This window comes from Neofelis nebulosa, chromosome 3 (genome assembly GCF_028018385.1).
Source record: "Neofelis nebulosa isolate mNeoNeb1 chromosome 3, mNeoNeb1.pri, whole genome shotgun sequence".
Taxonomy (NCBI): Eukaryota; Metazoa; Chordata; class Mammalia; order Carnivora; family Felidae; genus Neofelis; species Neofelis nebulosa.
The window spans coordinates 52,903,797-52,929,226 of NC_080784.1; the positions used below are offsets into that span (position 1 = coordinate 52,903,797).

General features: G+C 47.2%; 1 protein-coding gene across 5 annotated transcripts in view; it reads right to left on the reverse strand.

The window, feature by feature from the left end:
• Positions 1 to 951: 951 nt before the first annotated feature.
• RP1L1 (RP1 like 1) overlaps positions 952 to 25,430 on the reverse strand; it is a 48,740-nt gene continuing 24,261 nt past the window's right edge. For 2 of the 5 annotated variants that reach the window (XM_058720825.1, XM_058720824.1), the window contains exons 2-5: positions 17,312 to 17,427; positions 13,966 to 14,593; positions 8,162 to 8,303; positions 952 to 6,617 (exon numbers count right to left, since the gene is read on the reverse strand). In XM_058720825.1, coding sequence (XP_058576808.1) covers positions 1,462 to 6,617; positions 8,162 to 8,303; positions 13,966 to 14,574 — 5,907 coding nt within the window. In that variant the 5' untranslated portion in view covers positions 14,575 to 14,593; positions 17,312 to 17,427 and the 3' untranslated portion in view covers positions 952 to 1,461. Of the gene's footprint in view, positions 6,618 to 8,161; positions 8,304 to 13,965; positions 14,594 to 17,311; positions 17,428 to 25,430 lie in introns of those variants that run through there. The other 3 variants (XM_058720822.1, XM_058720823.1, XM_058720826.1) reach the window with 2 other exon arrangements.

Consider the following 25,430-nt stretch of genomic DNA (forward strand, 5'->3'; position numbering starts at 1 on the left):
AAATAGCTTTTTAATAAACATAGAAAACTCTTTAATCTCACTAGTAATCAAACACACCAAAAATAGTACCACATTAAAATCAGGTACCATTTTTGCTCATAAAATTAGCAAAAGAGTTCTCATCTTTTTTTTCAACGTTTTTTTTTTTTTTTTTTTTTTTTTATTTTTGGGACAGAGAGAGACAGAACATGAACGGGGGAGGGGCAGAGAGAGAGGGAGACACAGAATCGGAAACAGGCTCCAGGCTCCGAGCCATCAGCCCAGAGCCTGACGCGGGGCTCGAACTCAGGGACCGCGAGATCGTGACCTGGCCGAAGTCGGACGCTTAACCGACTGCGCCACCCAGGCGCCCCTAGAGTTCTCATCTTTAATGGCTATACCAAACACTGATGACTGAGTGGTGGGCCAGGTGAAGTTTATTAGTGCAGACCTTTAGAGAAGCAATTTGGCAGCAAGATATCAAACCCTCAAAAAAGCTGGTAGTTTTGGCTAATTCCATGCCTGGGAATCTATTCTAGAGAAATCATGCACAGTTCAGGAGGGAAAAGGTTAAGAAAAAAACATGAAACCTATCTAAATGGTCCATGCTATGGAAAGGAAATGGTGAAGTATTTTATATTTGCATAATAAATTATTTAGGCATTAAAAATAGTTTTATGAAAAAATAGTTTTATTAAGATTTTGAGATAAATACAGGAAATTCTTATACTGTTAAGTCAAAAAAAAAAAGGAGCATATAATGATGAGCTCAATTATCAAATGGCTAGGAATAAAAGGGGAAGAAGCCATATCAAAATGCTAACATGAGTCAACTCTGAGTGATGGGACTGTGGGTGACTACTTTTCTTTCTTCCTGCTCTTTTTGCATTTTCTGTATTTTTCCATTACCAATATATATATTCATGAATATATATACATACGAATTAAGGAAATACACTTGGACTTTTGGGCTGAGAACAAACTTTGTCCAATGACCCTGAATTTATTCATTTTTTCCAAGTATTCACATCTGCAGAGTCGCCAAATACATTCAAGATTAGAAAAAAGCACCTCAAAGTCAAATGAGGTGAATGCCAAGAGAGGCCAAGGAGAAAAATAACTGGAGATCAATAGGCAAAAGAATGAGAGCAAAAAACAAACACATAAACAAAATGCTCCTGGAACATTTCCAGTCAGGTCCGTCTTCTTGGACTCAAACAGGAAAATGGAAGAGTCCAGTGGCCCTCAGGTAACAGGGCAGGTCTGAGATAAGCCTTCTTCACAACGTGCATGGGATTGGCCAGGGAGGCCTTGGGAAGCTTCAGAATTTAGAACCCAGGGACAGCGTGGTATGACCATGTCCTTGGCAAGCCCTGATCGTTCTCCATGCTCTCTGTGCATCTGTAGGGGACCCAGCCACGCTCAGATTTGTAGACAAACTACTAATAAAAACAGACTTGTGACCACCTTGCAGCTGGATCTCTAGAAATCTAAGTCATCTTGGCCAAAGCCATCTGTCCTGTCCTTGGTGAGGTTTTTAGACCTCATTTCTGTGAAAGAGAGACTTTCAATTACATTCTCAGCTTCTAGGCCAGAGGCCTCACCTACCTCCTGCTCTGGAGTCCTTGGGCCCAAGGGTGCCACTTCTTGCTCAGAAGTGGAGCTTTCTGGATACATGCCTGTGACTTTTCTCTCTGGACTAGGGATTCCCTTGGACTCATCTTCGATGCTCCTCATGTCTCCATTCGAAGGCTTTTCTTCAGAGCCTTTCTGAGAGAGCTGAGAGCAATTTCCCAGAGAAAAGGTGCTGGAGGAGGCAAGACCTGCTTTCCAGCCTGACCTTTGGCAGGGGGTGTCTCCATCTGGGGTAGGGAGCATTGCTGGCTTCCCCTCTTGGTCTGGGCTGCTGTTTCCAGAAGTTTCACCTTGTTGGCCCTGTACCCAGACAGCTTGTGAGCTACCTTCTTTCTCACCTTGATCTCCTCCCACTGACTCTGGCTTCCTGTCTCCCTCTGTAGTTACAGCACCATCATTCTGTCCCTCTGGACTTTGGTCACCTTCTCCCCAGGCTTCACCTTCCAAACTGCCTTCAGCTCTAGAGCCCTTCTCTGTGTTTTCATCCTTCTCACCAAAGCCCTGCTCCTCCCTGCCCACTCCCTCAAAGACACTGCCTTGCCCGGGATCTGTTTTCTCTTCTCCATTCTGAGAAACTTCACCCTCCTCTCCCACTTGGGGGTCTCCATCCCTGCCAAGGCTCTGGCTGCTCTCATCCTCACCCCCCTCCTCTGTCCCAGGATCCTGGCCTAACCCCAGCTCCAGGCCTTCATTGTCAATAGTCCCTATCCCTGAGGCGTCCCCCTGGAGAAGCTCCATCTCTCTCTTCTCTGGGACTGTCTCTGCTGCCTCCCCATTAGCACACCCTCCTTTCTTCTTTTGCAGAATGTGCTGCAGGTCAAAGGCCTTTTTGATGGGTGCACTGGTTACCCCCTTTGTGTCTTTCGGGGATGTAGGGATCACTTTCTTTCTCATGCAGGCCTCACAGGGACAAAACTCCTCCCCCTCAGGCTCCCCAACCAGCCAGGTCCCCAGGGCTCCATGGAGGGTTGGCACATCCTCCACAGGGAAGGACAGGAGCCCCTGGCTTCGAGCCTGCTCGGAGAAAGCCGAGAGGTTGCGCAGGTCCCGGAGACGACGCCTGCGCTGCTCTGTCTGCAGGGACATCTCCCACCTGAGGGCTTCCCTCGCTGGCCCTGGCATCCTCCCCGCTGCCCGGCTCTGGATCTTGTGGAGCTCTTTCTCAGTGCTATCCTGGAGCCGCTGGCCCACATCCTGCTGTAACTCTGCCACCATTTGGTCCAGAAGGTCATTGCTCTGCAGGCTCCAGCGGGCTCGGATCTCGGCTGTAGCTCTGGCAAGGTCAGCCATGAAAGCTTTCTCCATCCTCTTTAGCAACTTGGTCACCCAGAGGATGTCAGGATCCAGGGACACTCTGCAGGCTGTAGAAGAGCTCTTCTCCCCAGGCCCCTGCAAGAACTTGGTCTGGGTTTGCTCATGGCTTGTCTCAGTTGTTTGGGGTGGCTTCTCCAAGCCAGGCTCATTGTTGGGGCCACTCTGACTTTCGCTGGCATCTGGATCCCTCCTGCTAGGGCTCCTAGGGGGCTCTGGTGGTTTCTCTCTTGTCCCTGGAGGGCAAAGTGTGGTGGAGGCAGGGTCTCCTCCTGCTTCCTCTTCCTGCACACTCTTATCTTCCTGTGCACCTTCCCCATTGTCAGAGTCAGCCTCTGACAATTCTTGTCCCATGACTCTTCCCTCTTCTGGAGATCCTTGGACACCCTCTCCTGGCAGTTCTGCTATTTCTTTTTCTTCTTCAACTTTCTCTAGTTGTACCTCCTCTTCTTGCATTGCGTTTTCAACTACTTGATCCAGGTTACTGCCCAGCACCTGCTCCCCGCTGTTTCTTTCTGCCTTGTCTTTCCTGGTGGCACAAGCCCATTCTTGGGAGTTTGAAGAGGCTGTAGAAACACTGGACTGTTGTTTTTCTGGATCCTCTTGGTTCTTGGAGGTTCTAGAATCAGGCCTCTGGGAGGGGATTTTCAAGGGCAGCTCTATCCTCTCAGGGACCAGGGCGCTGTCCATGGCACAGGGTCCACTGCCCTCCCCTGAGCCTCCGGAGCCACTGCCAACATCCACACCAGATGAGGACGTTGGTGTGAAGTCCTCAGTCATGACATGGGACCTGAGGCCTGGCAGAGCCTTGCACCAGCCAAGCTCCCAGAGGCCAGAATCCAGCTCACCTTGCCTGCAGCCACACCCTGGCCATAGGGCCTGGAAGGTGCTCAGGAGCTCCTGGTACCGAGGAGACTCTGTGAACCTCACTTTGTCAGTAGGAGACCTAAGGTCTTCATCAAAGAAGTGGAGCCCAGCAAGACAGGTGATAAGGGCCCGGGCAGAGTGGCTAAGCCTCCTGCCCACTGTACTGGACACCTCAGGCAAACTGCTGGGCCGCCCCTGCTTGGAGCCCATCAGCACCTTCATGATCTGTATGGAGGCAGAGACCTTGTGAGGAAGCACACACTGGCCCACACCACAGTCCACAGCCATTCCTTTGCCTGATCCAGTCTCCCTGGGGACTTCTGAAACTCTGCTACAAGGATGGCCCTCTCCTGACTTGGAATGAGCATCACTAATCACTGGGAGGGCACCATCTGATTCTGCTTTTTCACTGGTGACCCCTTCATGGGACAGTTGTCTGGCCAGAACTGGCTCCCCTAGACCTTCCTGGGAATGTTTGTCAGCATTGTCCTCCTTGGGGCCTTCTGGATCACCCCCCACCACAACTGTACTCTCATCCACCGTCTCACATTTCATGGGTATGGGCTCCTCCGGGATGTTGCTCAGCCATTCACGGACCACAGCATCTGGTGAGGCTCGGGGTAGGGCACCCAGCATCATTCTGCCATCTTCCTCTTGCTCCTCCAGGCTTTCCCCTCCACCAGCAACCTTCCCCTGTAACATTCTCCCAGACCTGGGACCACAGCTAGAGCTGCCCTTTCTCAAGGCTTTGACTGCTTTCCCCATGGCCCCTGACTGAGACCCCGGGGGCCGTGGGGGCCGTGCATCTAGCTTTTCCTCCTCCAGCTTTCTCCCGTCTGGCTCCCAGTCAGCACCAAGGCTACTGCTGCCTGAAGGGTGTTTCTTGACAAAAGGCCATGTCCTCGGGGGGGTGGGACAGTACCTGCTGCATACCAAGGAGACCTCAGAGGAGGGCCCCTGGCTGCCTGATGGCTGGGAGGTCTGTAGGGTCTGAGTGTTATCACTGGGGGTCTCATGGAACAGGGGTGTGCTGATTGGTGAGCAGCAGCAGTCTCGGTGGGCTCCTGGCATCCCTCCCTCAGGCTCTCCAACTGGTGGAACTAAAGGCCAGGAAGGCTTGGGAAGGTCATTCCCTGCCTTTTTGTCCAGGCCATCAGCTTGGATGCTCAAAGGGTCTGATGTGTTGGAAGGTGAGGGAGCTGGTGACCGTGCCCTGAGCTCAGAGTGACCTTCAGTCTCAGCAGAGGGAGAGTATGGGGGATAGAAATTGGAAGTACAGTCAGAATTGCTCACAGGGGTCATGAGAGCACTGCTAATCCCCTGTACATCCTGGGAATGAAGAGAGGCAGAGGAGGGAGGCCCTGCGTCCCAGGAAGCCTGGTTCCTGGCACTAGGTGAGCTTCCAGAAAGGTGTGGTGCTGGGTTATCTGGACAGGCCCTGCCTCCACTAGAAGGCCCCGGCACTTGCCTGGGAACAGCTGAGTCAAGCGGGCAGTGGATGTCCCTTCGGTTGGGGTGCCGCCTGGGGTGGTCTATCCGGGCCCCTCGGCTGTGGCTGGAAATGCTGGGAGAGGACACAGCCCTGGATCTGCCCTCCTGCTTTCTTCTGCCTGGGACTGAGGCACAGGCAGAAGGCAGAGAACAGCTTTCTGCAGTATCCGCAGAGCCAGATTGATCTGAAACCAGGGGCGATCCCATCACAGACCTACCCCTAGCCTGGGGGCACCTGGAACCCTGTCTACTTTCCTCTGCCTGTGAGTCCTTGTTCCTCAAAGATGAGGGACTCACCGTGGGAGGACTGGAGCCTTTCCTCTGAGTGGCCTTTGGCCGGGAAGTAGTCATGACACTTGTCTTGCTTAGGCAGCCCTGGTGCTGCTCACCCATTTCACTGGACTCCTCATGAGACCCAGCACTCCCTGAGGACTCACAAATAGCACCTGCCGTGCCTCCACTCTGCTGCTTCAGGCATCTATGGTGCTCTCTGTCCTGCCCTGTTCCCTGTGGACCCAGGCCTTTACTAGTCCTGCACATGCTGCCAGCTTCCCTCCCTGCTTCTCTCTGGGAGGCAGCCCCAGAGGCCGCATGTAGGTCACAGCTGTCCACGCTGCCCTCCAGAGACCTAGAGCAGCAGGAGGAGTTGGGCTCAGAGTCTTTGGGGGATCTGTCACTGGAGTCAGGGCTGACACTGTCTTTCCTGCTTCGTTTCCTTCCGGTGACTCCTTGGCTCCAGGGCCTCCTGGAATAGGAGTGTTGGGTCAACCTGGATCTCCTCTGAGAGGCCATCCCCTCTTCCTGGGCAGAGTACAGGGGGTTCATCCATATCTCATATCTAGACCCTGGCTTCCACCGGCCTCGGCCAAGGGCTTTCTCACATCCTGCCTCACAGGTCCCTAGTCCTTGTGTTCCAGGTTCCGAGGAGCCCCCAGGGTGACTCTCACACACACAGTGGAGGGGATCCACCTCCCCCAGAACAGGGACCTCTCCATTGGCTGCCGTGAGGACACTGGCCCTCCCCACCCTCCTGGACCACAGAAGTGCATCCTCGCCAAGTAGGTGGAAACGGACTTTCATCTCTACAGACAGGCTGCCATCCTCATTCATGTGGACCTTTTTCTCAACATCATCACTGGCCACCAATGGGCCAAGCTGGGTGGGTGTGTCCTGAGGATATCTTTCAGAAGCAGGGCCCATCTGGGCGTGATGGAGGGACACTGGGGGGTCACTGAGACCAGACCTCTCCGACAGCAAGGAAAACCGCCGTGGCCGACTGCCCGACCTGGACCTTGAGTGGATCACACTCTGCTTGGCCTTTGGCCCCCAGCTTCCTGGCACATAATAAAAATAAGAAAAAAGAGGAAAGACAGTGAGCTACTAGGGGGAGCTTCAGAGTAAGAGAATAAAGGCTGGCCATGAGCCTTTCATCACCTCAACACCCCTACCACCTCCCAAAACACAAAGTAAGGGCAGAAACCACTCTAGAATGAATATCCAGTCTGTAGTTTGTGAACCAACAAAGCCTAGTGAGATGAAATTGAAGTCTGAATTCAATCTCAACTCTGCCACTTCCTTACTGTGTAGTTTTTGGCAGAGCCTCTTTACTGAGTTGTAAAATAAGAATAACAGTAGGTTTGTTTTGATGATGCAAGGCAGTGCCTATAAAACTTTCTGTAGACGTTCTAGCACAAAGTAGGTTCTTGGTAGATAGCAGAGTTGGTAGGCAGAGCAGCAGTGCCCAGAGCTAATTCCTGGCCCTGCTCATGCCCACCCCCGACACAGAAAGCAAAATCAATAAGCTGCTGCACAGGTGCCTGACTGGAAACTGTAAAATGCTTTTCAATTATTAAGGGTGATTTATCATCCTAACACTCATCAAGCTTTCGGGTTGATCCATGATTTCAAGGAAAGACCTGGACACACAATAGCAAGTCCTGATAGTCAACCCTGCACCCTAGCCTTGAAAAGAGAAAGAAAGAGAAGAAAGAAGGGATACCAAGAAAGAATAAAGCCCTTAGTACTTTCTCATTTCATCTCTTGAACTAATGCATGGCAAAAGGAAAAGACTAGTGGGGGCTGAGGCTACAGCCAGCAAAAGAACAGATCTCCCCACTTGAGTCCATCTGGACGGAAGGTTTTTCCAAGCTTTCCTCTTCCATAAGCACCTAATGAGACTGAGGGCTCCTCCAAAGGGGGGTCTGTGGCTAATAGGTCTTTGTACCTCTAGCACCTGGCATGCAGCGATCACCAAAATCATTATTGTCATTTCTTAACAGATTTTCACAGTGGATATTATTTTGTTTATTCACCAAATTTGCCCATTTCTATTCCAATAATGTTGTTGAAATTTCAATCTACAGTTGTTAGTTATACTTTTAAAATCATGTGTTTTTTAAATAACAACCCTTTGACTCTGGAAATAGTAAGCTTTTTGGAGGGATATACAGTTGGATGTATAGATTGATGAATGGATGCATGATTGATGGTTATCATTAGTTTTAGGTCATTTGGCTTCCACTGTTGTCTAAAGAAGTCATGACTCTTGAAAGATGCAAATGCCGCACACCTATGGTCATGCCCACCATGGTCCTTAATAAAGTTTATTTTAGATCCTGGAAACTTAAAGTTCAAGATCTCCTAATTCCTGTTTTCTTAAATACCAGGCTCCTTTCTCCATACCCCAGTCAAATGTTCAGCCTGATTAAGGTTGATGATGATAATAAAGAGGAAAAGGCAAGAGTTACCCAAAACAACTAGCATACTCCAAAATTGGGGCCAAAAGGCAGGTTTTTAAAATTATCTGGAAGGGATATCTTCCCAGTCCTACTGAACCACTATCCAGTGAAAAATTGAAGAAACTCCAAAACTAACTCACCAGTTTTATTTCTTGAAGTCTGCCCAGATAAAGTTTCAATCCCATATCTTCTGGAATCTTCCATTGCCAGAGGTTTGAAGGACTCATAACCAGCACATACTAGCACCGAGGGGCTGTGCAGTAGACCATTCCAAGAGTCCACCTGAAGAAGGAGAGTGTTGAGTTTTAGGAAGCCTAGCTTGCAAAACCCACCTTCTTCCCGAGGAGACATAGGTACCGGAAAAATCCCCTCACACTGGACCTTTCCTGAGGTTTGCACATCTCACCCCAGAATTCTGATTCAAGGAAAGGATCCTATCCACTTGCCATAATACCTCCATAACTAGCTAGGGCCTGATGTCCTACCACTATGACCTTCCTTTCTACCTACACCCTCTCCCTCCACCTCGAATGAGGCCTGTGGTTTAGGGACTATTCTGGATGTCTCAGGTGGGAAACACTTCAAGAAATCTTTGGCCCACTTCCCTGCTTGCACTTGCACCCTCCAGAATACGTATTTTTTTAAAGCAACCAGAAGGTCCTACATCTTCCTTATGGAGATCTGATTTACTATCTCACTCTTTTCCCACACAGAGTTCTCTCCTGGGTCCTTTTTGTGCTTTCCAATATAATCTTGAACCCTTCAACCCTTCTGGAGTGGAAAAGGGCAAGGCTGTTCTCTCTACAGGTAGTCCTTCTCTTCCAGGCTTCTCCATTGGTTTTCTAGGCTCCTGCCCAGAGGCTTGTGTCATCCTTTCCCACCCACCCCAGGACATCCTGGGCTGGGTACCTATCAGGCAATATTGCATTCCAGGAAACAGGACCCTGCTTTTAGAAAAATCTCACGTGGGCCTGAGGCCCCTGCGTATGTGAGACGTTGCACTATTTATGACATTATATTGTAAGTAGCAGTGTTGGGGTATTTAGTTTCATCTTCAAAGGGCTTTATATGTTCTTTTTTATTTTCTCAAATTAGAAGGGTATGTTCATTAACAAGGAAATGGAAAAAAAAAGACCTTTTGCATCCTGTCTCCACAAATGACATTAAATTAGCTGTACATCAGATCTTTCAACCTAGTTAATTAGAAGTTTGTTTCAAACTACTGGGTACATTTCTTGGTTGATTTGGAGCTCTAGTCAATCACAAAAATACAAACATGACCCAAGTCTATCAATTTATAGATGTAGTCATGTTTCTAGGAAATCAGACTTTTCTAAGGGGAAAAAAATAATTGAGTGCTAAATGATGCTCCCATTCTGGAAAGAGGTTGAGGTTTAGGATCCACACACACAAAAGGAGAGTTATTGAAAGTGTTAATCCAGTTGAGGACCTGAAAACTGAGTTATGACCCAAGCCTGCGCTGGGGAGATACAACATCCTTTTGTTAACAGAAACTCTAATAGTTGTGCAGTAATTCTATATGAAATTACACTAATATTTTTTTCTCCAACTAACTTATGTTTGTACCTCTCCCTCTCACCCTTCCCTCTAAACTGTAGCTAATTGAAAGCAGGGACCTAGACTTATTTCTCTGTGTACTCTGCATGTAGCACATGATAGTACATAGCAATGTGCCATAATTTAAAAGTTTTCTTACATGATGACTCTTAAATCATCAATGCTGACTGTATCATTTGCCAGCCGTGCAACCATGAGCAAACTACTTAGCCTTTGTGCCCCAATTTTCTTACCCATGCAAATAAAAGAATGACATTAACCTCCTCATGAGTTTGTGCAGATGTCATGTCCTAAATTAGTCAATATCTATTTTACTCTTTCTGCTATAATTTCCAGTACTGCAGAGCATACAAATCTCCCTAGACTCCTTTGCAGCTATAATTCTAACCACGAAATAGTTTCCAACGATTAGATGCACTTGTCCAAGGTATGGAAAATGACAATGAAGCAGAGGCCATCTTTTTTTTTATTTTGATTGTTGTCACAAGAAAAAAAAGTCAAAGGTACAAAGGAGCATGTGCAGCTGAGATGGCAAAAGTCACACTCATTGTTCCAGTACCTAGTCACCAGCTTTCTGGATACCAATAGACAGTAGTGGCATATCACCTGCCTGATCCTGGACCACAGCAGTGGTGAGCTGATACTGAACTCAATTATTCTAGTGACAGCCCCCCAAAAACCCACTTGCTTGATTGTGTGAGAGGTATCTACCCAGATAGGTCAATGATGTTCTCGGAACTAGTTCCAGAAATCAAATGTATGCTCCTGCAGCTTCCCAATCTTTAAACACAAAACTCTCTGTGTATAATTTCTTCGTGCTTACGATACCTACAGAGGATTTTGTTTCCTGTACTGAATCATAGCTGATTAAAAGTGCAGTATCAGAGATTGTTACATGCAATAGACACTCAAGAATGGGAATCTAGGATTAGTTATCTGATTATCTGACCTGATTGGGTTTAAAGGCAGTGATAATCTGGTTACAATGGGACACTGGTGGCCTATGGCACAAAGTGGTAAAACAGATTCTTGAATGATCACCTCTGATAGTAGAATGTAGTGCTTACTGAGAGCAGGATTTTGACTATCCCTGGCTGCCTTGATAATGAGGGCTGAAAGGATTATACAGTAGGCTGACTTCTCTGACTTAAAGAGAATGGCAAGCTTAAGGTCTAAGCTCTCAGTTCTGGGATGGCCAGAGGACCTGGGTGCTTCTACTACTACTGTAAAAGAATCTTTTCCTCTTGTAGTCAAACATCAGATGCAGAAACTGATTCTGCTAGTTGTTGAAATACAAATGAAATGGTTATTGTATGATCCATCAAGCCACAAAGCAGGTATGTCAAAGCAGCACTCCATCATCAGGTGGTGGTGACATGTACTATATCAGGCTCCAGATGTTTGCACTGAAGGCATATGTAAATTGCATGAACCACACTCTCAGTTCACGTGCTTCTGTTGCATTGCCATCTCTCCTCCTCACACACCTACAACTTCCTGGGGAAGTTCCCTATGACCAGTTAACTGAAGATGAAAATATTTGATTCTGGCTTTCAGATGGTTTCACAGGGTATGCTGACACAAGTCAAAAATTGACCGCTGCAGCATGACAGACCCACTTAGGGGGGCATTAAGGGCAGTGGTGAAGGAAAGTATAAGGAACAATGTTGTTGATTGGCTACTTTTCATGGAAGGAGCAAGGGAAGGAGGTTCTATGGCAATTTATGGGCAGTGATTAGCAGTTCAATATGAGAATCAGGGACTTGGAAGGAGTAGGACTGGAGGCTTAGTGACAAGGAACTCTGGAGAGGAATCTGCGCCCAGAGAGTGAGAACATTTGTGTCCCATTGTATGCTCACCAGAAGGTTATAATCATGTGGACAAATGACCTGTACAATGGATATTAGTCATTATCTTCCTCCAACCACCCCAAGTTGTGCTCAATTGGCTCAAACAAAGTGGCAAAGTAAACATGAACTAGAAACATAAACTACCTTATTCATGTGGATCTGACTGCCAACTCTGCTGAGGCTCCAATCTGCCAAGAACAGAGATCCATGCTAAACTTATGCCAAAATACTTGCAATTTGCAACATACCTTGAGGTATTCAGCCAGCCATCTCTTGTGAAGATAATAACATTGAACCCACCCCTCCCCCCCATGATGGAAATGTGTACTCATTGGAAAAGACACTGATTTTGCTTATATATTTTCTTCCTTCCCAGCATCCTTCTAGTATCACCATCCTTGGACTTACTAAATACCTTACTCATCATTGCCATAATCCATGAAGATTAGTTCTATCCAAAGAACTGATTTTATAGCAAAAGAAGTGAGCCAATGCACTAACACACATTTAATTCACTGTGTAGACATATATACCATTGCCCCAAAGTAGCTATAACTTATAGAACAGTGGATCATTCTACGGGAAGCTCAGTTTGAGCACCAGCTGAAAGGTATCAATTTACGACGTTGAGGCATTGTCTTGCAGGATGTTATACGTGCTCTTGACTGGCAACCAATATACAGTATAGTGCTGTTTCTCCATAGGCAACAGATGCCTGGAAATTAAAGGTGGGAATGAGAGCAGTTCCTCTCACTGTTACACCTATGACCTAACTGAAAACATTTTGTTTCCCATTCCAACAACTTCAGGCTCTGCTAGTTTGGAAGTCTCTGAATCTAAGGGGAAATGTTCCAACCAGGAGACACAACAGTGGGTCAGTGAAGTTGAAAGTTGAGACAGTGCAGTTGAAAGTTTAAAGGATCCCTTACCTGGCCATATGGTGATTCTTGCAACAATGAACCACAAGGCAACAAGGGGTTTCTGTGTTGAATGGGATGATTGATTCTGATTATCAAGGGGAAATAGGGCTGCTGTAATGCAATAGGATTGGGGAAAAGTCATCTATTGCTCAGGGAATCCCTTGTGTGCTTTCTGTAGCTGTCATATTCAGTGGTAAAAGTTAACCCAGCAGTTCATGAAGAACCTCCAAGGGCTCAGAGTCCACAGGAAAGATACAGCACATGCTAGCAAATAGTAAATGCACCGTAATTTAGATTGTAGAAATGGTTCAGTCACTCTACCACATCCATAACCACATTAAGCTGAGGTGCTGGCAGAGGTCAGAGGGAACACAGAAAATGGACAGTAGAAGGAAACCTAATACCATCAATGGCCTTGCAGTAGATAACCTGGTTTTCTTCACAGCTTTGGTAGGTGTGAAACAATTTTCTATGTTTTGCCTTTGCCTCCATCTGGCACTTTATACAAGGTATTTTGGTGGTTGTGGACTTGATAGCTAAATCTTAACACAGAGGTTACAAGGTGGGCTTGTGCCCAGAGGATGGATGGTACAGTTCTAATGTGACCCTGATGTGACTCAGAGTTGGGGAGAAAGTGCATATGTTCTGACTGTAGGAAAGACAGTTACATTCTTAGGTGAGAACCTGTTGCTGTAGATGCTGCTTATAAATTTAAGTAGTGGCAGAGTAGTATATACAGGTGTTAAATAGTGATAGGAGTGGATTATGGGGAGACTGTGGATTAGATCAATCCACCTCCTCCCCCCATCACGCCCACCTACAGTGCACATTTATGTTCTGCAGAATCTGGAAAGGCAAAAATTACATTCACTAGCCTTCTTTAAAGTTAGGACTGTATGAAGATTGGGTTCTCCATCAATTAGATGTACTTGATCAAGTCTGGGAAAGCAAGTGAGACAGACACTATCTCTTCTTGATTCTTGTTGTTGTTGCAAAGCAAATGTGTGGGTACCAGACGGCTACAGTAGCCCAGACAGCAGTGTCTGGACTCGGCACCCCAGTTTTCCTGCATGTCAAGAATGTCAACATGCAGCTGTGGCAGTTTCCTGATCCCAGCTTTACAAACTTGGATGCCACTGCAGAGAAGTACTCTTCAATTCAATAATCACGGTAGCTTCAAGCAGGGTAGTAGCTTCCTGCAGACCAGCTCAGAGCTCATGCCTCCAATTGTTTAAAGATTTAGAAATCCCCTGATGCCCTGGATTAGATTGCTTTCTGCTAAAGGTACTTTGAGTAGTTTTCATGTTCTGCACTGAATTCTCACCGAAATAGGTGGGATTGGATAACAGAAGGAGTGGATGAGGAAATAATAAAAATGTGCAAGGCCTGGTGTCTGGCACTTACTAAGTGCTCACTAAATGGTAGCCAGAATATAAATAATAATTGCTTGTTTGACTGCATGTCTCTATTCACCTTTAATTAATAGCAGGGCAATCTGTGTTTCATTTTAAGGGATAACTTCCCCATTCCATCAAAGTATTTCGATCTGAACACCAAAGAACTTTTTAGAGGAAATATCATACCCAGACAGCCTACCTTTTCTCCACTGGTTGTATACACCTGTTTCACAGGAAAGTGCAGAAGATCTGAGGCTTTGCTGAGAAAGGCCGTCAGGTTCCTTGTATTTCTGTGACTGAGAACCACTGTCTTCTGGAACCTAGGGTCCCCATTCTTAATCAGCATGATCCTTCTTGGGGCCTTAGGACCCTTGCAGGAAGAGGATGTTCCTGGTGCCTCACCCCGGCTTTCAAATTCCCTTGACTGCTGAGCAGATAAGGTTCCCCCTTGTGGCCAGCCTGGTCCACTGGGTGTTTTGGGGGGCTTCTTATCAGAGCAGAGGTAGCAGCCACCATCTTCCAGCTGTTCCAGGGCACTGAGGCCATGCAGGCCCCGGGGCGTAGTGACAGAGCGCACCCCAAAGGAAAGAGGCATGCGCTGAGAGAGCTCATCCATCAGAGCACCGAAGCTCTTGAAAGCACGCTGGTCAACAGCCAAGCGAACCCCAGCAAACCGGGGATCCCCTCTCTTGAGGAAGGTTATCTTCTTGGCTGGTGTGATCTGGGTGACAGAGGGAGTCCGGGCCACAGAAGGCAGTAGGCACTCCCGGTGGCTCGGGGCCTGGGCATCTCTCAGGGTGCTGTTCATGGCGTGGAGGTCCAGGCAGCTGAAAGGGATCAGAGGAAGAGGAGAGTCAGAGAGCAACCTGCAAGAGTTTGAATTTCTCGCTCCTTTGTTAGAGAGGCGCCTCCTGGCCATCCCAAATTTGTTCCACTCGGCTACATAGAAGCTGGTTAACCCATTTTGACAGGAATAGTAGGAAGGCCAAAGGTTTGGCACCAGACAGATACGAATTCAAATCCCAACTCCCCACTTAATACCCAGGAGGTTAATGACATAATCTTCATCTTGATGGATCTCACCTCTAAGATGCAGCCATGTTCACTCTGCATAATGACTATAATGATTAACTGAGTTTACACATACAGAACACCTGGCATAGAGTAAGCATCAATAAATTCTTCTTCCTTTCCTTCCTCTTGTTGTTTCTCTTACCCTCTTCTACCACCTTGAACTCCTTTAATACTTTAGAGCTTGTCTCCTAAAGAGGTGAGTAAAGAGAAGACCATATAACACAGGCATAAGAACATGGGACGGGCATTCAGGAGACTTGGGTACCTTGCCTGCTCTCTCAGTGCAAGGTTTTGTGTGTAACCCTGGAGGGATTCCCAGCAATCTGGATTCACATCTTCTAGGTACCAGGTGAGCAGAATCCCTTGGTCACAAACCACTCAGAGATGGGAGGGTAGACGAGGAGACTTGTAGCCCAAAGAGGATGCCACCATGTCTTTTCTTTATTATATGGTAATGTTTGCATTAATGTAAAAAGAATGTCCCCCTCCTTGCATCCCTCCAAAGTCTTTGGAAGATGTGTAATAAACCCTATGGGAGAATACCCCAGCCCACTTCTATCGATGTGGAAGATTGGTGGCTTAGCCTAGCTTTGATAGGATCAAGCCCATTTGTCAAACTGTTCATTTCTATTCCCACCTCAGGGGAACCCCCATTGTCTTGCCCGGGACCCTTGTAAAAGCCTCCCACAGGCTCTTCCTGTCCAGATCACCCTGCTCTGTTCTGTGCACCTGCCAGTCAAGTTGTCCTAAAACCTAGTTTTTACCTAGACATTTCCTATGCTCCAAATCCTTCAATTGATTCCCCAGTGTCTGAAGAAGAAGCTTGGGCCATTTATCCCCACAATTAAAGGGCTTCTCAGGCTTGCTTCTGGCTGCCCCTTGAGCCTCAGCTCCTGTTTCTTTCCTGCAGGAATTCTCCACTCCCATCAGGCTGCCTGGCTCAGAGGCTCTCCCTGCATGGCAGCCCCTATCCTTCTGCACCCTGCCTTGGCTTACCTCCTTTGTGGAGCCTGCACCAGATCCCTAGTCCGGGGCAACCTCCGTTTTCAGTATAGCTCCCCCCGATATTTCCAATATTCTGGGCCTGTATTCCCTTCTGGCCAAGTACCCCAAGCCTGGGAGGCAAATCTGTACTGCCCAGGGCTCCAAGCCCCATGCTTGACACAGATCAGGGGCCCAGGAAATACATACCAATTAATAACACCCATATTTCACAGAACTCATAACAACGCTCAATCCTGTCAGTAAGCTGATACTTGATGAATCATGACCAAGTGAGGAGTCTTCCCTGCTTCCACGTGGTTCAGACCATAGCAGGATCCTCATAAATGTGCACACGGCAAGTAAACATGATCTTCCCTGCTACAGCCATTAATCCTACTTACGGCTCAGTGGTGCCCCCATCTCCCTTTCTTACCTTTACTCTCTATTTATCCGCATTCATCTTAGGGAAAGAACTCTTCTCTCATTTTCAAAATCTTGGAGCACAAAGAGACCTTTTAATCCACTCTCATCTCTGGTACAAACTTTGTAATTAGGTTCTTCAAACTCCTCCCTCCCAGCTAATCCCTTTAAGCTGCTTTCTTAGACCTCCCACAAACATCCCTGCAGTGGTCATAAGCTGTTAACCAGGCATGTCTTCCTGCAGGACTAACTTTTCTTCCTACTTGATTTCCATTTTCGCTTATAATAATGCACATCCTTCTTGGCCCTTACGAAGGGACTGAGAGAGGGGCAAGGAGGGTCACCGTGTCCCCCAGCATCACCATGTCCCCAAGGTCAGTGTTCTCCACTGTCACTGCATTCTTCAATGTCACCACGTCCCCCAGCATTGCCACGTTCCCCAGCATTCTGCTGCCTCCAAGGGCTTTTCTGCTTCTTGCAGCCTATTTCTGGGCAGAGAGAGCCTCTCTGGAAACCTCTGAGACAGCAACTCTGCAGTGAAAAGGGGAGCCTTCAAGCAGAACCTGGCCTGCAGCATAGGCAAAGACCCTTCTGTCACTCCTTGAAGACCCAGGCAAAAGCTTAACATTGCAACATATGCTCAAGTGGCTGACTGCCCCTTTCTTCTGGCATTCTTCTAGAAAATAACATCATTTTGAGTTAGAATTCTCAATATCCAACTGGGTTTTTGAAATAAAAAGAGAAATGGATCCTAAGTACCGAAGATCAGGCTAGCAGCAGTCACAGTTCACCATGAAGGCTCCTTCCCAGCATGAGACCAAGCACACATGAGACCAAGAAGCTGAGGGAACTTACTGGTCATTCCCTGCTGAATGTACCTGCACTCAAATAACTGGCAAGATGCTGCATATACATAAACACACACACACAGACGTACACACACATGTGCATGCACACATATACAGGCACATGTTAGAAAAAAAATTTAGGACCCAGGAGAATGAGCTGAAGGACCCAGGGTGGCCTAGATATGTGGACTATGAAAGGTGAGGGCATATATGACTCACACTGCTCCTCACAGGAAGGTGAGGCAACTGCTTGCTTTCCAGCCTCATTGATTGAAACAAACAGGTTCAACTTCATCTCTTGGCAAGTCTCTGAGAAGCATGACCTTCTCTTGCAGCTACAGGGAAGGGAGAAGCAAATCGATTTTCCTTTTCAAGGAGGCTTAATGAACTTTTGATTCATTCACCTTCAAAACAACCTGGCCATACCAGGTTATTCATTCATTCAATCACCCATTTGTTCACTCATATGTGTACCCATCAAAGATTTCTGAGCATCTAGTGGGTACCAGGGTCCATGCTGGGTCCTGGAAATATGAAGATTGCAGCGACATTTCATGAACCTTCAAAAAGTTCACATTTTAGTGTGACAAGCAAGGACATCATTAAAATGTAACATAAAAAATGTTCTGAGATATATAGATATAGATATAGATATAGATATATTATACACAGGGTGTGACCAAAAGCAGATTAAGAGGAACAGCAAATCAGGGAAGACTTCCTGACAGAGGTGACATGCAGCCTCCTGAGTTGAGACCTAAAGGACAATTTAAGGATTAACCAGAGAAGGAAGAAGTTAGGACCAGCATGACAAATAGATATGGCCTTGGTGCCAATTCTGAACAACCAGGTGGGCAGGTGGAAGGACTGGAGGAAAGGTGCCCAGGCTTCCTGTGTGTTGCAATCAGCTAGCAATGTTGCCATAGCATCAAGGCAGAGATGGGCCAGAGAAGTACCAGACACTTGCCATCCCTGCTCTGCTCAGGGCATTTAGGATGGGGGAGTATGTGCAAAGTTGCAGCAGAGGGAGAAAGCTTGGGAATTCGAGAAGAGCCTTCGAGGATGTCATCCTAATATTTTAGAAAGACCCCTCTGACAACAGTAGGGAGAATGGGGCCTGGGAGAGCAGGACGGTAATTGGTGAGTGAAGGTCAATTGCTGTGGACTGATCCCGCAGAGGCTGAGAAGGCACCAGAGGGACTGGTGACCAACAGGCGGGCTGTGGAGGGCGCTGCAAGGGAGGACGAGGTCCTGCGTGGCGCTTGGGTTTCAGGCTCAGGGACTTGGGTGGGAGGTGGCACTGTCTACTCATCCAGCGAGGTTGCAGAAGGAGGAGCAGTTTTGGAGGAAGGGGTGAGGGGCGGTGGGAAGGGTCATCTTCTGGGCGGGAACAGGTGCACCGCCCAGGAGTGCATCTGACATGGCTTTATTTAGGGAGCCGGTGGATTGAGGATAAAGCGGCACAGACACAGCTCTGGAACCAGGTACCTCAACAGCAGAACCCAAAGTCCCCCTCCGCAGAAGCTTAAGAGGCCAAAAGTGGCAAAGGCAAACTTGGGTTCCCTACGTTAGATCTAAGAACAGGTAAGTGAAGAAAAGGAGGACAGTATCCCAGTCTGGAAAAAAATAGTGGGGAAATAAGAAGCAGATGTCATTGCAGGCCAAGGTGACCAACTGTCCCAGCTTACTGGGGACATCTTGCCTAGTTTTATTTTTTTTTAATGCTTTATTTCGAGAGTGAGAGCAAACGAGCAGAGGAGGTGCAAACCCTGACCATTCAGAACCCCGTAATAAATACATCCCATGCAACATTCTGCCAACACCATCCCCTAAAAAGAGGGAAATCCCACAGGGTTTTTTTTTCTTCCCATGCTGTTCTCTCTACTTGAAATGCTTTTCATCTATATTTACCAAGTTAAATGTCATTTACCTTTTAATATTTTTTTAAGTTTATTTATTCATTGTGAGAGGGGGGACAGGCAGAGAGAGAGAGAGAGAGAGAGAGAGAGAGAGAGAGAGAGAATCCCAAGCAAGCTCCACACTGAAGAGCTTGACATGGGGTTCCAACCCACGAACCATGAGATAATGACCTGAGCCCATGCTTAACCAACAGACTTAACCAACACCCTGGGACTGTCTTGGTTTTAACATTGAACCTGCCCCCTCAAATGCTGGGACCCATTTGCCACCCTCTGTCCCCCAGCTAACCAGACAGTTGGTCACATTCAGTGTGGGGCCCGTGCGGTTTCCCAGGAGCAGGTGGCCTCTTCCTGGCACTGACCCTGTGTCAGTGAGGCCTCGATAATCTGGTCTTGCCATGAGTCGACTGGTGGAGCTGGTTGAGCCCCTGGATTCAGCAGGGCCTAAAACCAGAACCCAAACTGGAAAGCCAGATTCTTTAGTTATGTGAGCCAACAATTCTGTCCTGAGCTGAGGTTTCTGTCATTTGAAATAGAAAGGGACTTGGACCCACCAGGGAGCAGGACCAGTGAGTATCCTGCATTTTCTGGATTCCAAAGCTGGGTTTCTGAGTTCAGAAGACTCTTTGGGTGGGGAGGGTGGCCCTCAAGCCCCTCCCAGATCCTCCCACTCTACCCCCAACATGGGACAACTGCCTCATTCCTACCTGCCGGTGAGGGTTGGAGAGGGGAGAATGTAACACAGGCCCTCAGATGTGGGACAAAGGATTAATAATCAGCCGATACACATAGTTGCATATATCAGTTTGTCCTTCATTGCTTTCCTCCTGGTAAAATCATGAGGTTTCTCTCCCTAAGTGGAGGGGGAGAGGATATGACCTCCTAAACAGACGAGCAAGGAAGGACTCCAGACCTGGCCCAGAGACAGGGTGGCCTGAATCCATTTAGGTCCTCCTTACCACATGAAGCAGACTGGCCACACAATTCTAAACCTGTGTCATGGTAGAAGGAAGACAGCCTTTGCCCCAATACTTGATTAAAAGGGCATAAAAGAAGAGAGGAGCCTGACCTTTCTGGATGCAAGGAATAGTGGGGGGAAAGGGGCAGAGAGAGTAAGGGGGCAGAGCTGGAAGACAGCAAATAAGGCTTGCTTTCCAGCTTTCCACATTCAGTTCCTAGCTTGAGGTCCAGTGGGAGGAATTCTGGTGGCTGAGGGGGTGCAGCCAAGATAAGGTGAGAGACACTCAAGCAGCAGAGGGCTTCTGTCCAGCCAAGCCCCATGACCGAGCTCTAAGAGAGACCTCTTCTTGGACTCCCTACCCCACTTCCACTGGGGAAGAACCTCACCAAGGTATGCTGGGCAGAGTGTATTGGAGGGGACTCTGAGTCAGCTTTCCCAGGTGACCAAGCTGCCATGCGTATAGACAGGATCATGCAAGAGCTCAGGGCCCAGCTGCCAAGCTATGGTGGGTAGTCTTGGTGAGCACAGAGACAAGAGGGTGAACCACTTTTCTGGCCCAGCAAACCCCAGGGCCCACAGCACTAGTCAGTGCTATTGTGGGATTGGTTTGGGGCAGCAAAGGATGGGGGAGGGGTGTTAGGGGATTTCAGGAGGAAGCAGGGCAAGAAAGCAGAGGAGGCATTCCAGCTGTGTGTGGGAGGGGGAGGGAAGCAGGGAAAAACAGATTAAGGGGCAAAAGGAGAAAAAAATAGAAATCACAGGAAATGCTCAAAACGGTGACAGCCCTGGTGGATGAATTGGAAGGGAGGGCCTGCAGGGGAGGAAACAGCGTTGTCTGCAGTCCTGGAAGCAGGCTATGCCAGGGTGAGGAGCTGGAGGCAGGAGCAGGCAGCAAGAGTGATGGATTCAGGAAGAGGATAAATAGGGTGAAGTCTGCAGGCAGGGTGGAGGCTGGGCTTTGCAGGAGAAAAACTACAAGTGGCAAGGACCCCAGAACTAGATCTAAGAGGGAGTGAGCAGAAAGCAGGGAGAGCACTGTGGCCGAAGCCTTGAAGTGTTAATTGATATTACAATCAACAGCTCAAAGAAACAACAATGACGTCAGTAGTACATGTCCCAGAGAAAAGTGTTTACAGCACGTAGCCTCCAGAGAGAATAAGAGCCACCGATATTCCAGGCAGCTAAGACCTTCATAGGTTCCTCCAGGTCCACAATGGGTCCATACAGGGTGTATGGAGTCTAGAGCCATTTTCAACACCTTTCAGTTTCCCAAGGAGCAGCATTATTTTATGAGTCAAGAGGGAAGGAAGGAAGGAAGGAAGGAAGGAAGGAAGGAAGGAAGGAAGGACTCATTAGTTCCCAAAATTGTCCAGGTAATACCCTCCCCTTTCAAAATTATGGTGAAAACCATGAAGAACACCCCAGAAAAAATGAGTACATTGCCATATTCCACATGTCCAATAATTATATGCACATAATATTGCATACAATTTCAGGGGATGTGGGCCTCTGAAGCCCACCCATAGAAGCCCCCCAAAGATTCACAAAGTCCAGGTTAAAATTTTCTGATCTAGGTCTGAGGATCTAATGTAAAACATGGTGATTATAGTCGATAACATTGTATTTGTTTCATTTGTGAATTGTAATTGTATTGAAATTTGCTAAGAGAATAAAACTAAAATGTTGTCTTTCATACACAAAGAACCTTTGCCTAGTTACTGGAGATGAGAAAACTGAGGAGAGGAAGGATAATTGACAGAAACACTGTGGAGCTCTGGATTGGCCAGTATATGCTGGTGGTGGGATTTAGGAAGAAGGAAATAAATTGTGTTTGTGAATATAGATACTCTTATTCAACTTGTAGCTACAGAGAAAAGTTTTCTAAAGATAGTTCCCTTTCTGCCTGATGATAAAGGAAAGACACATTCGTGACAAGTCAGGAAAAGAGAGTTGGGATGGGAAGAACCCTGATATTGACATAGGAAGTAAAATCCTTGGAAACTGAGTTTAAAAAAATACAAACAGCATTAGAATATGTTCCTGCCCCCCACCTCCCACGCACACACTTGCTAATATTTTCTAGACAGCTTATCAACAAGGGAAGTAGGCTAATGAGATGGCCTGGATTTATAGGGCTTAAAATGCAAAGTGGAATGTGCAAAGTGGAGTTTCTGAGCTCCGAAGAAGGCAGGAGGTGCTTCTGGTTCTGTCCCTGCTGTCCCAGGCAGTGCTTGGCACATCACAGGTGCTTGACAAATATTTGCAGAATAAATGATTCTTGGGAGACCATGCAGTGGTAAGAGTACAGTCAGCAAAGAATAAGATAACAATAAAATAGTGGGCAGTATAGCCCAAGGTCAGAAAGCTTGCCTGCCCATGGGCCAGTGCATGGAAGAAACAAACAGCCAAAAAAAAGTGCGAGTCCAACAGATACCATGGGCTGGAGACAGCTGGGTGGGGGGGGGGGGGGGTGGCACAGACAGGGCAAACCCAGGCAGTTAAGAAATGAACTAAGGATGCCTGAGATCCAACAAACATATAATCTCAGGTAAAAGAGATGGAGTAAGGATCAAATTTAAAAATATCAATGGGAAGGAACTGGGCAGAAGCTGGGGAGAAGGAAGGGGGCAGGCCAAGAAGGCAGAACTAAGGGTTGAGAATGGCCAGAGCTTTCCTAGAACACTGAGGCTACTCTCAGCTGACTTAGGAAACAACTTTTAAACAAATGGTGTCATCAACAAGATGACTGTAGTATCAGAAATTGCATTTGGCTCCTAATAACAGAGACCCTCATCCCCAAATGACTTTAATTAAGGTAGCTATTTATTCTCTCACATAAAAAAAAGTCTAGGGATGGACACTCTTGAGCCAGTACAGAATGTCCCTGACAATTTCCACATTTCTGCCTTGTTACACTTACTCCTGACTTCTCTCTTCAAGTTCCCTCCTAGTTACAAGATGGCTGCTGTCGTTTGATCAGAATCCATTCAGCCCAACACTAATGGTCTGCTTGTTCAGGCTCTGTGCTCACCAAAGCCACTTGCCACAGCTTTACTACCAACCCCTGAGCTCTTGTGTCATTCTGTCCATACCCCAAGGCATACAGGTAGCTCAGAAAAGTAAACATGAGAGTGCCTACCAATCCACTCTACCCAGCCTACCTTGATGAGGCCCTACCCCAAGTGGGAGTCAGGTAGGGAGTCCAAAAGGAGATCTTCTTTAGAGCTCGGTCATGGGGCTTGGTTGGAAAAAGGCCCTTTGCTCTTGACGTGTCATTCACCTGCAGAGAGTAGAGAGCTAGGAACCAGAGCTAAGAACCCTGTCTTGCTTTGTTCCAGCTCTGCACACTTCCTCTCTTTGCCACCCATCCACATTTTAGGAAGAGGAAGGGGGAAAGTTAGAGGCACTTACCAACTGAGTTAACCCCTTAGAAAATTGACCTGAAGCTGTCGTCTAACAACTTCTGCCTACTTCCTGTTGCAGAACTTCAAGGGCCATTGTGACCTGCATGAGGGCTAGCAACGACTGTAGCAGCAGGTGGAGAAACCAGGTCTGGCAGCAATGACCGACCACTCTGGGCCATCTTTGGCTTTCAAGTGGAGAAAGAGGATGTGATATAAAGTTTGAGAGCTATAAAGGACAGATTGAGAGAAAACTTCAAGACAAGTTCTGGAGAATGAAGCATTTTGGTTTTGCTGTATGCCCATATTGTTTCCCAGGAAAATAAATGCCTGTCTACAGGGTAGCAGCATGGGTCAGAGAAAAGAGCTCTGCATTATTTGACAGGCAGCCTGCAAACATGGGCTTGGCTGCTGCCTAGCTATCTGACTGTGTGCAGATCACTTGCTACCTCTGGGTCTCACTTTCCCATCAGTAAATGACACCTCTATTCACTTCCAAATGCAAAATCCAGTGGTTCTTGAATGGCCCATTTCTGGGGGGGGGGGAAGTGCTCTCCTGAGTGTGATGGTCTTGAGCAACAAAAGGTGTGTGGAGGTGAGTGAGCCCTTTGGCAAGGTTTTCTCCTGCATGCACAACAGGAGAAGTGAACAGAAGGATGAGCCCAGAGAGAAGGAAGCTAGTCCAGGCCAGTAGCATTCTTGAATAAGATTCAAAATCCTACTGGAAATGGCAAGTCATTGGTGTCAGTGACAGTTATCTAACCCAGTAGATCAAGCATAGGCCACATAAAAAGTTCAGAAAAATCAGATATTTACTCAAAATAAGAGAAAATATTAAACATGCCAACAAAGGTCAGGCTCCCTGGATTAGAAAAAGGCCTTTTGCAGAAAATCGTAGATGTAAAAGTGGCCAAGATGATAAGCAGAAAATCACTGTTAAAAAAAAAAAACTTCAAAGCATCTCTAAGTACAATTGGGGCATAAAGAGTAAAAAACCAGAAAGAGGGGCACTCGGGTGGCTCAGTCAGTTAAGCATCTGACTCAGGCTCAGGTCATGATCTCACGGGTTCGTGATTTCAAGCCTAACATTGGGCTCTGTGCTGCCAGCAGAGATCATCTGTCTTCTGCTGTCTGTGCCTCTCCAACTTGTGCATGCACTCTCTCTTTCTCTCAAAAATAAATAAACATTTTTTTAAAAAACCCATGAAGAGATGCACATAGAAGCCACGTTCTATGATATAATGAGCTGTTACCAATGGGTCAATAGCCAGGTATTATACCAAGGGAATCAAAAGGTACAGTTCCACCACCGGCCTCAGGGAGATTATGATCCCGCTGGGGAGGTGGGAGGTGGAGGGACATGAGTGTGGCTAGCGAAGGGCTGCACTTGGATGTGCAACTGAATCACCTGGGTATTTGCTCCACCTGCTGTAATCTGGTACCACAGATTGGGCATCTCCAAGTACAGAAACTTACATTCTCACAGTTCTGAAGTCTAAGACCCAAGTGGTTGGCAGAGGTGGTTTCTCCTGAGGCCTCTCCCCTTGGCTTAAAGGTGGCCACCTTCTCCCTGGGTCCCCACATGGTGTCCCCCCTATATGCATCTGTGTCCTAATGTCCTCCTCTTTGCCAATCATATTGGATTAGGACCCACCTATATGTCTTCACTGAACTTCATTACCTCTTAGAAGACATTATCTATAATCATATTCTGAAGTACTGGGGGTTAGGATTCAACATAAGAATGTGGGGGGGGGGCACGATTCAGCCCATCAGCCCATAACCCCTAGAGAGCTTTTGAAAGTACTGATGCCCAGACTGCACCTTCAGATATCCAGAGTCTTTGGTTTGGCCTGAGATCCTAACAATTTTTTAGAATTTAAAAATGGTGTTCAATTTCTTTGGGGAACAACAACAAAAAAACTCCCCAAGTGATTCTCAGCCAGTGTTGAAAACCACTAAGCTAAAGTAACACCTGGAAAATAGTGTATGGCAATTGCAGACCAACCCAAGTGATGTTAAGTCTAGGCACAACAGAAATTCACAGGGACAAACAA